General features: G+C 47.9%; 1 protein-coding gene across 1 annotated transcript; it reads right to left on the bottom strand.

Moving 5' to 3' along the window:
* Nucleotides 1–497: 497 nt before the first annotated feature.
* On the bottom strand, nucleotides 498–6,721 carry LOC124692195 (protein THYLAKOID RHODANESE-LIKE, chloroplastic-like). The gene is made up of 9 exons (XM_047225520.1): nucleotides 6,103–6,721; nucleotides 2,953–3,055; nucleotides 2,789–2,854; nucleotides 2,578–2,652; nucleotides 2,420–2,494; nucleotides 2,227–2,307; nucleotides 1,217–1,414; nucleotides 953–1,132; nucleotides 498–835 (listed from the first exon to the last, which is right to left on the bottom strand). The coding sequence occupies exons 1-9, from the start codon at nucleotides 6,687–6,689 to the stop codon at nucleotides 788–790; spliced, it is 1,413 nt and encodes a 470-aa protein (XP_047081476.1). The 5' UTR covers nucleotides 6,690–6,721; the 3' UTR covers nucleotides 498–787.
* Nucleotides 6,722–18,157: the final 11,436 nt, after the last annotated feature.

Below are 18,157 nucleotides of genomic sequence, written 5' to 3'. Positions count from 1 at the left end.
CTACGGTTGTCATCATTGGTTTTGGTGCGCTGGCCCTTTATGGCATTAGCACGACGACTTTTGCTCTGTCCACTACAATAAACTCTACTACGATATGCTTTACCTGACTCTAGCTACGACAAGATTTACCTAACTCTAATGATGGAGGGCCGAGAATGGCGTCGCGCCCTCAACTCGCGCTAGTATATTCGCGCTAGGTTGGACAAAACCCTAATTGTATTACTATTGGTGATTATTAATAGATGGCGGAATTTTTGAAGGAAAAAAATCCAGCGGGAGGATTATACTCGACCGGAGAGCGTTGCCTACCTCACGGAATGAGTCCTATACGGATGGAATGGTAACATTTCGAAAACGCCTCCTTGCCTACCTCACGGAAATGACAGGGTTACCCTCAGTCACTGACGGCCTGATTTAGCTGCTACTCCAAGGAATGGTTTTGGAGTACCAGTGGATTACCAGGGGACTGTAAAAGTCCTCATTTTCAGACAGTACGCTTCTTCAAAACTGGAAGCTCCGCGGCTTCAGTTTTTTCATCCCCGAGCAACTGAAACATGTCAAGTAGTACCCGGACTTTTAAACTCACACTTCTACTAATTCCAAAATTACAAGAACAAACGAATCTCAAAACGTGACCACTGGATACATATGTACTGCTTGGAAACTTGACCGCTGACTTATTCTTGACTCTCTGGTGTGGTGTTTTATGGACAGCTCAATGTCCTCTCCTCTAGACGTGGTTTCTTATACAGATGCCAGCCATCGATGAGCTCGTCTCAAAACACCACTATGGCGGCGAGGGCGTAGGGGAGGCCGGCGGTTTGAGATCTGGATACTGCGCACACACGCAAACGGAGATTAATGAGCACATGCTGCACTGGTGTCGTCTTTCAGGTGTGTTTGTTTGTAGGACGAGGCATATTGAAGTTACGGAATAGTATGTATCGCTTACACTCGCATATGGAGAAAGAGGTCTGGGCTTTGCTGGAGGCGGTTCTGTGACGGCTTCTGCTACCACTGGCGAGGTAACTTCTACCGGGGATTCGGTTGCCGCTGCAGCCTCAGCCTTCGCCTCCGTCTTGCCCTCTGCAGCAGGTGGGGTTGGGCTGGATGGTGGTTTGAGATCCGCGTACTGAAATACAGAAACAAAATGGTGAAAATGGTTAGATTGGTTAGGTTCCTTTGTGCAAATAAACAGCACCGCAGCATTGCTCACGTTTGTATATGGTGAAAGTGGTGTCGACGCTACGGTCTCGGGAGGCGATTCTGTGCTGGCTTCTGCAACTGGTACAGCAGCTGGGGCTGCTTCTTCTACTGGTGCAGCAGTTGCGACGGCAGCAACTGGGGCTGCTGCTGTTGCTGCTGGTTGGCTCTTAGCTACACCAGAAGTAGGCAACAAAGCCTGACCGATTTCCTGCCGATGAAACAACCGACAAACATTTTACTATGAAAAACAAAGCAAGTTTGCTCACGTTTTTGATGGAAGGCATCATAAAGTGGGACATTGTTTCTGAAACTTCCAGCCTGACAGCATTGGCATGTGAAATAGTGCATATGGATCATCTTAAAGAAAACTTATAGATATGTGGGTACAACATGAATCGGCAAAAAAGCTATTAATGGCCATATAAAAGATTTGTATAATTCTAGAACATTTGTAGTTTAGTGGATGCATCTTGCTCACCATACCAATACAAAAGCATTACATTCAGATTTATCTTGTACGGATAGTTGCTACTACTCTGTTCCAAACTATAAGAAGATTTGGAATACTAGTTTAGCCTTCCAAAAACATCTTATAATAGGTAGTATTTGCGGTCCGTTGGGGAGAAAAATATTAAGGACAGGAAAGAGTTTAAAACAGTAACACAAATACCCTGGCAGAAGGTGCATCAACCAAGGTAAAACCAAACAATTAATGGCTGAACCGGATGATTTTCAGTCCAACTCAACAGAAGAATGCCCCACTAATATTGGGTTTTGACTCTTGAAATGTAGAACCTAAAGATATTAGCGAAGAATAAATAAAAATGACAAAGCGAAGGCACATCTACAAAAGTTATATTTTTTCCTAGAATAAGTGGAGTTTGTTTCCTAGGACATGTCTGCTGAGAATTCAACATAACTATCAGCAAACTGATTCATTTAGAGCCCAACTCGAGAAAATGAAACTGATATTACTGAAATGACAGGTTAACACTAAGCATCCAGGAGGTGGCTAACTACCTTAATTTCATCAACAAGCTCCTTTGGAGCAACCTTTTTGTTAAAGAAGTCATCGATCTGTTGTAGGGTCTTCTGTCGGTCCTGTGAGTGGCACAGATAGGTAGTTCGTCAGCAAAAACATCTTCTGTACGAAGGAAAAGATTGCCATTCATATCTCCGAAGCCCACTGAGAAGAGAAGAAGGAAATAAGCACCTCGGCATACAAGAGCTTGTTTACCACCAGCTGGACAATGGCAGCTGAACCCAGAAACTGCAGCACGGTTTCTATCTGCAGTACATAGCATACATGATTTGCAGAAGGGAAACTGAAGCAACTCATCAAGATGCGAAAGCATGATAAGTATTAGAAACCTCTGTGTAGGCCAGTATTCCGAAACCAGTAGCGGCAGCAAGACCAAGAGTGACGGGCAAACCTTCTGAACCATCCTGTTAATTAACGCATGATAAACTCAACACTGTACTGACACATAAATATTAATCAACAAGAGCATGAGAACATAAAATGTGGAGAAGTCAAGCAGAAGTGAAGGTAGACAAAAGAAAGGTATAGTTGATAACTCACCCCAAATAGCTCACCAAAGTCCAAACTGAATCCCTTCTTGGGAGCAGTCCAGGGAAGATTACTGCTCTGCAGTAGATCACTAGCAAATGGTGACATTTTGCATAGAGAATATAAATGTTAAATACATGTTAGCAGTGAATATAATCTCGGTAAAGCGTAAGTACCTGCCATCCTCGAGGTCCATCTGCACCATCCTTCACTGCGAAAGCAGCTTTGTAACCATTGGCTGTGACAAGCTCAGCAACTAGCTCAGAGTTCCCATCGAACCTGGTTTCCATTTTATTCACGTAAATGTTCGGAAGGACAAGAAAATAAAATCATGTACTGGTTACAGAAGAATTATAAGCCAGCCATTCTTTGCAAATTCCATACATTAAACATGATCTCATTCTTGTTTAGAAAAGAATGTGGATAACGGTAAGCATAAAAAAGAATAAATGTGGACAAACTGATCGCATTTTTATTGTTATCCGTTGGACAAAACGGATGATTAAATATGTGCCAGTTCTTAATGGGACCGCATCTTCATTCATACAAAAGGAAAACTGAGTTATATTTCTGTAGTGCTAAAGTCAGGAATGTTTTGAATTCTCCCTGATGCAAACAATCTGTTCTGCATATATCTAGTGACTTGTACTCTTTACTATTCAATCAGTGCCATCTTGATGAACTTCCTATTTATTACTAGAATCGACTTCCATGAACGCCATTTAGAAGCATTGCCAAATGACAATGTGCTAAGAGCAGGTCTAACAGACCCCGTAAAAGGGGCAAACCCGTATAATAACCGCCGGTTTGAGGGTTTCGCGTCTACCCGGCCGTCTAGCACGCCCCGTAAAAACGGCCCCCGAATCGTTTTTTGCTGTTTTCGAGTACGGGGCGGGTCCTCGCCCCTACTTGTGCGGGGTGGGAGCGGGGATAGTGGGCGAAACCACTATCGCCCACTCCACCGCGCGGGAAGCATTTCGCCGAAGCCAACTGCCGCCGCCGCCGCCCGATCTCCTCCCCGCGCCATTCCCGGCCGGATCCGGCCGCCATGGACCGCCCGCAAGAGCCGCCTACCGCCGGCGGTACACCTCCTTCGGGCGCGGTGGTTGATGTCCCCGTCGGAGGTCCGCCGGCCGCCGGCGTCGTGTCGGCCATGATCGCCTCCACCATCCCGTCGAAGAGGAAGAGGATCCCGAAGCAATTCTTCGAATCGGCGCCGGCGGCCGCCGATTCAGCGGCGCGAGCGCCGCCGGCTGCCAAGAAGACGGGCCGGGTGAAGACCAAAGCCGCCGGGCCGAGGGGTGTGGCGCCGGCCAAGGTGCGGACCAAGGCAATCGGCCGCATCGGCCTCGCGCCTCCGCCGGCCTCCAAGGTCACGACCCCTCCTCCGTCCGTTCCGGCCGTTGCGCTGCCCGCGCCGCCCGCGCCGCCGCCAACCACCATCGACGTAGACAAGGTGTTCGATGTTGAGTCCACAACATCGTACATGGACATGCTCAACGATTCCGCGGTGAATTTGGACGCCGGTATCGGTGCATTCGATGGGGAGTGCAATGTTGAAGAGATTGATGAGGAGGAGGAGGATGAGGGTGACGAGGAGGAGGTGGTTGAGGTTGATCCGGCTGCCGCCGGTTCTTCGTCGACGCCGAAGCCACGCACGGCGAACTACGGCGAGATCGAGGACGTCATCTTGGTCCGTGCTTGGAGCAAGGTGGGGATGGATGCGTGCACCGGAGTGGACCAAGGCGGCAAGCGCTATTGGCAGCGCATTGAGGAGCGGTACCACCAGCTGAAGCCTCGCACGAAGAGCATGGCGGACAGATCCTACCGCTCCCTTGAAGGCCGATGGAACATCATCAAGCCGGCTTGTTCTCGTTGGAGTGCTGCCATGGATCAAGTGGCCGACAACCCTCCTAGTGGATGCGTGCCGGAGGACTACGTAAGTTTTCCTTGTGTTGATGATGTGTTCATGATGTGGAAACATCTCCTCATAGTATTGTTGTGCAGCCCAAGTATGCTCAAGGTAGGTACAAGGACATGGCCGGCTCAAAGAACAAGGAATTTCAATTTGAACATTGCTTTTCCATCCTTCAACATCTTCCTAAATGGAAGTTGCGGGACAACGGGCCAAAGTGCAAGAAGGAGGCACTTATCACCATGGATGATGAAGCGGACGACATGAGGGGAGAAACACCGGCAAGCCCGAGGGCAACAAGAAGGCCAAGGAGAGGGTCAAGGTAGAACTTGAAGCAGCTAGCTTCGGGAGAAGTTGGATCAACTCATGAAGTCCAAGGAGGCATTGACGATGAAGACGTTGGAGACCAAGCTCATCATCACCGACAAGAAGAGTGTGGTGAAGCTTGCCAAGGTGCAAGCAAGGAAGGAGCTTGACATGAAGATGATCGCAGCCAAAGAAGCCAAGGCCATGAAGGAGCTCTTGGCCGAGGAGAGGAAATCATGATGATGCGCACCGACGGCATGGACGAGGATCAGGCTGGCGTGGTGGAAGGAGACCAAGGCGGACATCATTGCGAGGAAGAAGGCTGCGCGTCAAGCTCGTGATCAAGGTGAGTCTCCGGCGAGCGGTGGCGCCGGTGGTGATGGATCCGTTGATGGTTGATCACATTTGGGAATTCTGTGGCTTGAACATTGCCTATGATCGTGTTGTGATGTTAAAACTATGAATTATGCATCACATATTTTGGATGTGCTATGTTTGATGTCAAATTGTTGTGCAAATTTCTGTCTAAAACCCTGTTTTGAGGGGCCAAAAACTCGGGCGAGCTAGCAGAGCCCGTATCCCCACCCCGTAAAACAGAATAACTGTTTTACGGGGTGGGGATATGGGCTCTGCTAGCTCGCCCGAGTTTTTGGCCGGCGAAATCCGGATACAGGGCCCTTTACTCGTGTTATACGGGGCGAAAAAATACGGGGCCTGTTAGACATGCTCTAAGTGTTATCAACATCCTTTTCCCCAAGTCAATGAGCAGGTGCAGAGCATCAGGAATACATGACCGAGCACAAACCTATGAGGATTCAACCCAACTAACTAGTTCTTAGATTTTATTCATGTAAAATGGGTTATGATTATCATCTAGTTTATTTTAAATTTTGAGATCTTAACACGACATAATTTTGCTACTGGTTTCCTTAGCTGGTAAGAGTTAAGAACTGAATCCGCTAACTAATAACTATTACCTCCCTTCTGAAATGTAGTATGTTTTGAAATTAGATTTTCAAAACATACTACATTTTGGAATTGAGGTAGTACAAAATAATGGACATATATACACAAACGAAGCAAACACATTGCAGGTGCCTCTCACTTGTCAAGGATGATCAATGTGGTGTTCTCGGGGTCCTTGAAGCGCAGCTCAAGCTTCTTGAGGAAGCCGTTCTTGTCTTCCCCGTCGTAGGGCACGGCCACGGCCTTCTTCTTGGCCTCCCGAATGTCCGGCGAGCCGGCCTCCCGGGCGTCCTTGATAGGCCTGATGTCGACGAGCTGCGCGCCGGGCTCCTCCAGCAGCGTCTGGTACGCGGCCTTCCCGGACACGGTGCCGTACGGCTTGGAGGCGCCGCCGAGCAGCCGCGAGACGAAGAACGGCACGGCGACCACGGCGACGCCCGCGGCGACGACGAGCGGGTTCTGCGCGACGAAATCGGCCAGCCCGCCGAGGCCGAGGTCCGGGAACGCGAAGCCGCCGTCGCCTCCGCCGGCGGTGTCGGTGGAGAGCCGCAGCATCTCCTCGTAGGAGAGAGGAGCGGCGAGGGCTGCGCCGCCGCCCGCGAGCCCGAGCGCGGCCGCGAGGCCTCCGGCGCGGGGGAGGCGCCTATAATTGATGGGCCGGCGCCGTGCGCGGGCGCGCGGGGGAGTCAGCGTCGTGGGCGCGGCGGAAGAGACGATGGCGGCCATTGCATAACCGGTGGCCTCCGGTCCGGCGATGTCGGCGGGAGCGGTGGCGCGCGGGGTTTAGGTGGCGGGAGGAAGTGGTGGTAGTGGGTGGCAGGTTCCGGTCCGGGGGAGATGAGGAAGGGGGTGAGCTGGGAGGAGGCAGCCAACGGGAGGACGCCAGGTGGATGAGGGGATCAGACTCGTGGCCATTTCACAGGCTGCCATTTCTCGCGAGCTCCGCATCGGCCGCTTTTTTGGCTGCGAGGGAGTGACAGGAGTGTAGTACGCGACGGCGACTGCGCACGTACATGTGTACTACTCGCCGCCGGCCGCCGTGGTGAAAACCTACCCCACTTTCAGTGAAAAACGTTGATAACTTTGGGAGACGCATCGCATTGTTCAGTTGACACACTCATTTTAGTTGTTGCTGGCTCTCACATTTTAGGACGCCTTTGTAGTTTAGGCGCCCTTTCGCATGTGTCACACATTTTTTAGGCTATTTGGTTTTCTGGGCTTCTTCGCGTTGTCGCACCGCATGGGTCTTAAAGCATCTCGGAACATACTCGGAGGAACGCCCAGTTTGAAAGCCAGGGACAGGTCCTAGGGAGAAGAAAATCGACAATGCAGTTCGCGCGGGCGCTCCGCCTCGGCATGGTGGGAGAAGCCGAAATCCGAGCGGCGTTGTGCGGCAAAGGTAGGGGTAACCTCCCTCTTCGGTTAACCTCTCCATTAGCCCCCTCCAAAAATTTTCCTTCCCCCAATTTTCGCACCGGCGGCGGCTGCAACGACCCAGATCTGGCAGCGCGGGTCTCCCTTCGGTCTCCGGCGCCGGACCAGGATCGTCGACTCCAGCCACGACGGAGCCTCCGCACATCTGCTGCGACTTTCAGCCGTGTCCATCGTCCACCATGACAGATGTAAGGGGAAACTCCTCTGCTCTACTGTAGTGTCAGATTCATGTTGGTAGAACTAGTTGGGTTCTATAATACAATTAGTAATGCATAAATCTTGTTTGAGTAGACCGACCAACTCCAACTTGTGCATCACACCGCAGCACTCATCGTTTGCATACCCTGGATCCTGATGGTGCACAAGAGAGCAGTTAGGCATGCTGCTTTCCCTCGTGTCAGTTATGGTCCTATGTTAAAACGAGACCAAGAGAGGATTATCAACCTAAACTACATCTACAACTCCAACGATGCAGAAGCTATCTAGATACTACGGATGAGAAGAGCCCCTTTTTTTGTACTTGTGAAAACGTTCAAGGATAGAGGACTGCTGGTTGATAGCATCCACACCTCTGTCGAAGAACAAGTCGCAATGTTTCTTCATATCGTAGGTCATAACCAGAGGTTCAGAATCATCCATAGAACATTCAGGCAATCCACGGAGACTATTTCTTGGTACTTCCAGCAGGTGTTGTACGCAATTGGTGAGCTCAGGGGTGAAATGATCAAGCCAACATTAACGAACACACCACCCAAGATCAAGAACAGCTAGAGGTGGTTCCTGTATTTCAGGGTGAGTACAAAATCATGTATGTTCTACTTATCAGATATGTGGTACTGTCAGAAACATGACAGTGTGCTAATTTTTTGACAGGATTGCATTGGGGCTATTGATGGTACTCATGTGACTGCAAAGGTACCGAGATCAATGGCTGCAACATTCCGCGGGAGGAAGCACTACACCAGCCAGAACGTGCTAGCAGCTGTGGATTTCTATATGAGGTTCACATACGTGCTTTCTGGGTGGGAGGGTTAAGCTCAGCATCATGGCCGATAGCTTGTCAAGGTCTGATGGGTTGCAAATCCCTGAGGGTAAGTTCTGCCTTGGAGATGCTGGATATGCATGTCGACCGGGTATTCTACCTCCCTTCAGGAAAACAAGGTACCACCTCAACGAGTTCTCTCCCAGGCACCGACCTTAGAATGCGAAAGAGTTGTTCAATCTGAGACACTCAAGCCTTAGAGTCACCACCGAGAGGGTCTTTTCTGCATTGAAGAACATGTTCATGGTCCTTGACCAGAAACCGTTCCACACTTTCGACACTCAAGTAAAGCTGGTCCTTGCTTGCTGCATTCTTCACAACTAGATCCTAGGTTGGGGCGAGGATGAGTTCTTCGTAGAGATTGTCACTTTTGATGAAGTAGAGACCGGCCATGGCGTTGAGGCAGGCGACAATGATACCTGGAAGGAGAAGAGGCAAGAGTGGGCAAACGCAATGTGGGAAGCCAGAGGCAACACCACTATCTGAGAAGAAGAAGTGAAGAAGAAGATGAACCCCTTTCACCCCCTGTTTCTCGAACCCCAATTTCATCCCCGTATGTTGAACTGCCCCATGATGATAAACTGCCATTTGTAGTAGCTAGGGAGCATCGTTATGAACTACCATTCGTACTAGCTAGGGTTGATTTCGTGAATTGCTAGCTTCGTAAGTCTGCAAATGTCTTTTGTGTCATGGGAGGTGATAGTATGGTAAGGCTACCAGTTGTGGAGAAGAGGTGACCTTAGGCAATGACTAGATGGTACCAAATAGGCCTAATCTCATCTCCGTCGAGATTTGGGGTTAGCTGCAGGCAAACAAACAAAAAGCCCTATTTGGCCCAAACCATGGAGCCCGACCTACCAAACAACAGGCCAATTTCGGCTCGTGGTTCATTCCAGACGCACAGGTGCGCTCGCACCACTGCTCCAGTGAGCCACGATTTGGGCCCAGGCTATTAAACGCGCCCTTAGATTTGCTCCGACCCCGGCCCGCGCTCCACTTGGAGATGACACGGGAAACCCTAGCCTACATGGCCGCCAGCCCCTTCCCCACCCTCCCATACCATCAACGGCGTTGGAGGAGTCCATCTACCCATCTAGGTCTAACCTTCTAAGAGTGTACTATCTTTTTGTTGAAGGCATTGTGTGGAGATGAAACATTCTCTAGGGTGAAATCCCAAAATGTGAACATGTTGGTTAGTCGGTGTTTTCTGCGCATTGCTAGCTCCCTAGAAGTGTTGTTTGGAGAAGTTTTTTCGGAGTCGAGATGTGATCCCCACGGGTGGTGCTGTTGCTGCTCTGAGTCTCTATTTGCTTCGACGAGATCTTTGTTTCATTTTTCTTTTCTTTTGTTTTTCGGATGTGTGCATCCTTCATGTCTAGACTTTCTCTAATCACTATGTTATTGTCGAGGCTAGACATAATTGACATATTTTTAATATTCTGAATATATACTTTCTTATGTTGGATAATTAGGCACAATTTCCATGATTAATTCCAGAATATAAAGCATGACGAAAGTAACTACTAACATGTGAAACTCGAACATACTAGATGTAGTGATCAACATGAACAGTAGCAGAGCAAACGGTACAACATCCATCGCTAAACGGATCGAGATATGTCGCACGTACCGATCCGGTAGTGGTGGCGGTGGAGGTGTAGCGAGACGATGTCGCGGCGAGTAACGTTGTTGATGACAACGTTGTTGACGACGGGGACGATGGGTCGAAGTAGACGGCGTTGAAGACGACGGTAGGCAGCACCGCCCGACTTGGACGGAAGGCGACCCGTGATGAAGAGCTTGAGCGAGTCGCGCGAGCGCTTCCCAAAAACCTAGTCGCCCTCTCCCGTACGGGATCGCAAGGACGAGCGGTTCCGGAGACCTGCTCTCCCGTTCGCCGATGCACGTCGGCGCGCGGGATGGAGTAGGCTACGGTGGCGGCGCAAGCGAGAGAGAGGTGGAAACCCTAACTCGTGTATTAGATGTATTTCGCGGTAGCCGGGCAAGAGATTATATAGGGTCGGGAAACCCTAGGCAACGTGGGCTACGCCCACGTCGCACGAACGTTTCGAGTCGGTTACGGATAGCCCACGATCCGGGAGCGACCCGAACCGACTAAGCGTGACGCGTCCGTCTAGGACTCTGTTCGTTTTCCTGAGCTGCAAAAAGTAAGGAAAGTCTCGGCTCGAGGCTCAATCCACTCAACACGAGCGCGGCGCGCGCGTCGTGACGTGACGTGTCGAGTCGAGTCGAGACGAGCGAGCGAGGAGGAGGAGGAGCGCGCGCGTGTAGCACTCCTATTCTCACTCACTTACTAGTGGTGAAACAACCCACCTTATAAGGTGGTCTAACTTCCTCCCAACTTTCCATGTGGGACTAAACTTCCCACCTCTTGCCACTCCCTAGTGAGCTGCCACCAACTTGGGCTCAAACTCACAAGGCTGCCACTATGTGGGCTTTGAGATTTATAGGAAAAACTGAAATCTAATTTGGGCCACTAAAAGTGGGCCCAATATTTCAACAATCCCCCACCAGATCTCAAATCCCATTTAGAGATTTACCAATACTCGTTGCTTGTTTATATACCAGTGTTTCAGCGGATACTGTTAAGTTGAACTTCCGCCTAGAACCTTAAGCTACATCCACTCACACTTGAACAATGGACTAAGCCTTGAATTGCAAGTTTTGCGTGAACAGGGTTTCACTCAAAGTCATGACCAGTACATGGCTGCCGGTAGCCTACCCCGCGGGTGAAGCATATGCGTCATACTTCGTGGTCTCTTCATGAGTTTACTAGAGATCACCCAAATCTCATAGATTGCGACGTTTAACAATCGGACTCATATAGGTGTGTTATTTCAAGAATGCTCACGTAGGACAGCATCTTTGCTAAAATAGCCAACATAAACACATTAAGGCTTGTTGCCAACCTGCCTTACGGCAAGCGAGAGTTGTGCATCTTCACATAGAGAGGGTTACATAATACTCTCCTCAATTAAACCACTAGTTTGTTCTTCCCGGGTCCTAATTCACGGGATCTCCGATCACAAAGGTTGGGTTACCACTATGGCGTAACATCAACGGGTCTCAAACCCATCTCCCTCAATGCACTTTCTATCACATTACGTGATAGTCCCTTTGTAAAGGGATCTGCCGGGTTTTTGTCCGTTTGAATATATGTAACGAGTTATTACTCCGGAGTTTCGCAATTTCTCGACGGACTTCAAACGTCTCTTGACGTGTCTTGATGACTTCGCGTTATCCTTAGAATTGTTCACTTTGACAATTACGAGTTTGATTGTCACAATTCAAAAGGATTGCCGGAACATGTTTTTCAACCACGAGCAAGTCCATCAAGAGCTCACGCAACCATTCCGATTCAACGGTGGTTGTGTCTAAAGCGATAAGTTACTGCTTCCATAGTTGACCTCGTCAATATGGTTTGCTTGCAAGATCTCCATGACATCGCGCCACCTCCAAAGGTAAATACATACCCACTTGTGGCGTACGGATCAGCTACATCCGAGATCCAATTCGAATCACTATATCCTTCAAGCACGGCTGGGTGCCCTGAATAGTGAATCCCATAACTCATTGTACCACATAGGTAGCGCATGACCCTATCAAGTGCATGCCAATAATCGGTACCGGGTTTGACATGAACCTACTCAACTTGCTAACAGCAAAAGAGATGTCGGGTCTAGTCGCGCTCGCTAAGTACATGAGTGAGCCAACGATCCGAGAATATCTCAATTGATCTATGGCAATCCTCCGGTTCTTGCGTAGTGTCACACTCGGGATCATAAGGTGTTGAAGAAGGCTTGCTATCAATATAGCCGAACCGGCTCAAGATCTTCTCAACATAATGGGATTGCGTTAGAGTAATCCCACTCTCGTTCTTAATCAGCTTGATGTTCGGAATCACATCGGCTTCTCCCGGATCTTTCATATCAAAGCTCTTTGACAAGAAAGACTTGACCTCGTGTATTACTTTCATGTTTGTACCAAAGATCAGAATATCATCCACATACAAACATAGTATAACACCTTCGCCCCCACCATGGCGATAGTAAACGCACTTGTCAGCCTCATTGACAACAAAGCCTACAGAAGTTAAAGTTCTGTCAAACTTCTCATGCCATTTCTTAGGTGCTTGTTTTAGGCCATATAAAGATTTCAGCAACTTGCACACCTTTCTCTCTGCACCTTTTACTACAAACCCATCAGGCTGATCCATATAGATTTCCTCTTCCAACTCTCCATTAAGGAAAGCTGTCTTTACGTCCATTTGATGAACGATAAGACCATAGGAGGCAGCCATGGATAGTAGTACTCGAATGGTGGTAAGTCTAGCGACAGGTGAATAGGTGTCGAAGTAATCTTCGCCTTCTCTCTGTGTGTAGCCTTTCGCTACAAGCCGCGCCTTGTACTTTTCAATAGTACCATCGGGTCTTAGCTTCTTCTTGAACACCCATTTGCGGCCTACAGGCTTGCATCCGGGGGGTCGTTCGACAACTCCCAAGTTCCATTAGAAAGAATCGAGTCCATCTCATTTTGGACAGCTTCTTTCCAGTCATCTGCATCTGGAGATGCATATGCCTCTCGCAATGGACGTGGGAGTATCATCCACAAGGTACACAATGAAATCATCACCAAAGGATTTTTCAATCCTCCGTCTCTTGCTCCGTTTAGGAGCTTCATTGTCATCCTTCTCAATAACAATCTCATGTGATTGTTCAAAATACTCATTAGATGTACTAGATTCGGGAACTATCTCGGTAGAAATTCTAGCAATGCTATGCATATCTTTCATAGGAAACATATTCTCAAAGAATGTTGCATCACGAGATTCCATAATAGTATCAACATGCATATCGGGTACTTCGATTGAACTACTAAAAATCTATAGCCTACACTCCGCGGAGCATAACCTAGAAAGATACAATCCACTCGTCTTTGGTCCGAGTTTGCGCTTCTTAGTAATTGGAATATTGACTTTTGCCAAACATCCCCATGTGCGCAAATACGAAAGTGATGGTTTTCTCCCGGACCACTCCTCGTAAGGGGTTTTATCTTTATTCTTGTTAGGAACTCTATTCGGGACATGACATGAAGTCAACAAAGCCTCCCCCCACCATGCCTTTGATAAACCAGCGAGTGGCTAACATGGAATTCACCAAGTCGGTCGAGCGTGCGGTTTTCCTCTCGGCAACCCCGTTTGATTGGGGCGAATAGGGAGGCGTCCTCTCATGAATAATACCATGTTCCTCACGAGAATTCATCAAAGATTTTAGGAAAATACTCGCCACCACGATCCGACCTAAGACGCTTGATCTTTCTCTCTAGTTGATTTTCAACTTCGGCCTTATAAATTTTAAAGTAGTCTAAAGCTTCATCTTTAGTTCGCAACAAATAAACATAGCAAAATCTAGTCGCATCATCAATCAATGTCATGAAATATCTCTTTCCACCTTTTGTCAACACACCATTCATCTCGCATAGATCGGAATGTATGAGTTCTAGAGGTGCCAAGTTTCTCTCCTCGGCCGCCTTGTGAGGCTTCCGAGGTTGCTTTGATTGCACACAACTATGGCACTTAGAACCTTTGGCAATGGTGAAATTCGGAATTAAACTTAAACTCGGATAGCCGAGACATTAAACCAAAATTAATGTGACATAAACGAGAATGCCAAACACCGGTATCATCACTAACATTGCCACAAATATGGTTCACGAGACTTATTGCTGAAATCGAAAGCGAAAAGCGGAACAAGCCTCCGCACTCATAGCCTTTACCAATAAATTGTCCAAACTTGGAAACAACTACTTTATTCGACTCTAAAACAACCTTAAACCCATCTCTGCATAGAAGGGAGCCGCTAACGAGATTCTTGTTCATAGTAGGGACATGCTGCACGTTCCTCGGCCGCACGATCTTCCCCGAAGTGAACTTCGGATCTACCGTGCCAACACCACGAACAGAAGCATGTGACCCATTCCCCATCAAGACGGAAGAATCCCGGGCGACCCGGTAAGAAGTGAACATGGATATGTCAGCACACACATGAACATTAGCACCCGTATCAATCCACCAACATGGAGATTGAAATACCGAAAGAACGAGTAAAGAGATTACCGTACCCATCAGCATTGCTAGCGGTCACCGTGTTGACTTGCCTCCCCTTTTTCTTGCGGTCTGCCCTCTCCGGACGAGTCCTTAGAAAAGTGGCCAGCCTCTCCACGGGTAAAGCAGCTCAGATCCGCTTTGTTTATCATCTTCTTCTTCTTGAAGGTTGTAGTCTCCATAGGCTTATTGAAGGAGGGCTTGTTATTCCCTTTGTTCTTGTCTGTAGGGTTTCTTCGCACCATGTTGGCGCTAGACCGACCCTCTCCTTTCTCGGTATTATCCTTAGCCCGAGCTTTTTCCTCAACATCAAGAGACGCTATCGGATTTTCAAGCGATATCTCCTGTCTCTTGTGTTTGAGAGTTGTGGCAAAGTTCCTCCATGAAGGGGGCAACTTAGCGATGATGCATCCAGCCACAAACTTGTCGGGTAAGGCACACTTAAGGAGCTCAAGCTCTTTTGCAATGCATCGTATCTCATGAGCTTGTTCGACTACGAACGGTTGTTAACCATCCCGATGTCATGGAAGCTCTCCATGATGTACGAGTTCATCGCTCGCATCGGTTGCACCGAACTTAGCATTCGGTGCATCCCGAGCTCTTTACCATCTCGTTAAGTGCATGTACACATCACACGGACGATCGGCAAGAATACTTAGAACGCATCCGACGAAGAGAGTATTGTTTTCCTTGAACTTGTTCGATCTTGGTCAGATATAGTTCCTTCGAGTAAACCATCGGTAACATCGAACACTTTCGGATGAGTAAGCCGCAGCATGGCCTTATACTGCCATCTCTTAAAGTGCACACCGGTAAACTTATCCGGCCTCAGTGCATCGGAAAAACCAGCCATTGTTAACTCAGGAAATTGCCTACAATTAGGTTTTTGGATTGTTGGATAATTAGGCACAATTTCCATGATTAATTCCAGAATATAAAGCATGACGAAAGTAACTACTAACATGTGAAACTCGAACATACTAGATGTAGTGATCAACATGAACAGTAGCAGAGCAAACGGTACAACATCCATCGCTAAACAGATCGAGATATGTCGCACGTACCGATCTGGTAGTGGTGGCGGTGGAGGTGTAGCAGACGATGTCGCAGCAGTAACGTTGTTGATGACAACGTTGTTGACGACGGGGACGATGGGTCGAAGTAGACGGCGTTGAAGACGACGGTAGGCAGCACCGCCCGACTTGGACGGAAGGCGACCCGTGATGAAGAGCTTGAGCGAGTCGCGCGGAGCGCTTCCCAAAAACCTAGTCGCCCTCTCCCGTACAGGATCGCAAGGACGAGCGGTTCCGGAGACCTGCTCTCCCGTTCGCCGATGCACGTCGGCGCGCGGGATGGAGTAGGCTACGGTGGCGGCGCAAGCAGAGAGAGGTGGAAACCCTAACTCGTGTATTAGATGTATTTCTGCGGTAGCCGGGCAAGAGATTATATAGGCTCGGGAAACCCTAGGCAACGATCCGGGAGCGACCCGAACCGACTAACTGTGACGCGTCCGTCTAGCACTCCTATTCTCACTCACTTACTAGTGGTGAAACAACCCACCTTATAAGGTGGTCTAACTTCCTCCCAACTTTCCATGTGGGACTAAACTTCCCACCTCTTGCCACTCCCTAGTGAGCTGCCACCAACTTGGGCTCAAACTCACAAGGCTGCCACTATGTGGGCTTTGAGATTTATAGGAAAAACTGAAATCTAATTTGGGCCACTAAAAGTGGGCCCAATATTTCAAAAAAGCAGTCAGCATAGACGAATAGTGAAATAGCCAAATATGTGACTCGCTTCTTCTCCTAAACATCGTTGGATGACTTCTAACGAAACCGATCGGGCTTCCAAAGCATTGCCGCCCATAGAATTTGCGAAGGTTTTCCCATGAAGCATGACCATATCCTCTGCTATAGCTGCCAAAGGTACATGCGGTATGAATGATGAATTTTCCGCAACAAAGCCACTGTCGCAATCTCATATAACAGCATCGGACGCCCCAGCCTGATTTTCAACGGAGAACGCTGCATGAACATTGAGCTTCAAGTTATTTGCACAAGCTAGATTTCACCCATATTTTCTTTTCAATGGATACTGAAGGGATTTTTGCACTTTCCGCATTAGCAGGATTGGCCCTTATAGAATTTGCGCAGTAGCAAACCGGAGGCACCTGCTCGCCATGGGTCTGACGATAGTGAAGCCACAAAATGTACCAAGCTCCAATAGCTATTATCTCTTGTGCTTTAGTTGCTTTGTAACCTAGGACTAAAACCGAGGGAGATTGAGAATAGCTTCAAATGTTTGAGATCATGATTGCCCATCCATCATAGAATCGATTATCACAGTCTCAATGCCCAATGTATATGGGCAGCATGCTGGCATTTAAAAATCATGTGCATCACATCTTCTGATCACGTAAAGGACATAGATCCGATATACGAATGTGCCTCTTCATCAAGATGGATTTAAGATGAAAAATTACATGCATTATCCTCCAACAAAAAATATCACGTTTTTCGATTCATCAAGGTTCCATAAATCTTCCATATAGGGTTCTTTTGAGAAATACGAGTTTTAAGGGACCAATACGCAACTCTGTTGAATTGGTGCCTCCATTCAATGTGATCAACTGGTCGCACTGAAAACAGGCCCGACTTTGTCCCATGCCATGCAAGATAGTTCTCAAAAGCATTGAAGTTGAAGAATTCGATTGACATGAATTTGGATGAAAAATATTTCGGACAAGCTAGGTCATGGTCCTAAGCGCCCGAGATTGGATCAATCAACTCCCAAACTCTAGTGAGAATACACTCACCTATTGGGGTCATCACTTTGTGATCAGGACTGCTAGGAATCCACAGATCCCTCCATATAAAAATGATGTCACAGTTTCCAACTCTCCAAATACAACCTCTCTTGAATGTTTGAACTCATATAGCAATACTTTGCTAGATTAATGATGATCCTACTTTAGGGGGCGCCTTTAAATATAACCATTATGGTAGTACTTTTTTCGAAATGGGGAGTGAAACCCCGGTTTCTGCATCATGATGATGCACACGGGTTTTTATAAAAAAAATATTTGTGAGTACAAAGTTTAAAACATCTCAGGCATCGCCTAGCGTTGATACAAAAATCAACCAGTGAAAGAAACACAAAATAAAATGGACTACGCATGATTGTTTCCGTCTATTGTGCCGCCAGCCAGCCTGGCACAAGATATCCCGAGCGACCATCTGGAGCCGTGTGCATCCAGTAGCCATAGCAACCCGCTGTTCCTCCGGTGACAGAAGAGCCCACAACTGAACCCAATGTGACACCATATGGATAACCTGCAAGAAATGAAAGGAAGGTTTTTTGTTAAAAATAATATCATTCCTCGCCCTCCATATAGACCAACATAAGGCAGAAACCCTAATACGGATAAAAGCCTTAGATAGTCTATCTACTCTATTTAACCAATTACCAAACAAATTCGTAATATTGGTTGGAGGTGGAAGATTAAAAGTAAGATTAATCGTATGCCAAAGTATTTTAGCTAAAGGGAAAGTGAGAAACAAGTGTTCAATAGTCTCCTGCTCTCCACAGAAAACA

The sequence above is a fragment of the Lolium rigidum genome, chromosome 2 (genome assembly GCF_022539505.1).
Source record: "Lolium rigidum isolate FL_2022 chromosome 2, APGP_CSIRO_Lrig_0.1, whole genome shotgun sequence".
NCBI lineage: Eukaryota > Viridiplantae > Streptophyta > Magnoliopsida > Poales > Poaceae > Lolium > Lolium rigidum.
The sequence above is the reverse complement of the archived record's forward strand: the minus strand, read 5'-3'. Positions and strand labels throughout refer to the sequence as shown.

Excerpts from the sequence above, each read along its gene's own strand:
- LOC124692195 (XM_047225520.1), bottom strand. The coding sequence starts at position 6,689 with ATGGCCGCCATCGTCTCTTCCGCCGCGCCCACGACGCTGACTCCCCCG. Across the intron at positions 3,056-6,102 it reads ACATTGATCATCCTTGACAA|GTTCGATGGGAACTCTGAGC; the intron begins GTGAGAGGCACC and ends AATGGAAACCAG. Across the intron at positions 2,308-2,419 it reads ACAAGCTCTTGTATGCCGAG|GACCGACAGAAGACCCTACA; the intron begins GTGCTTATTTCC and ends TGCCACTCACAG.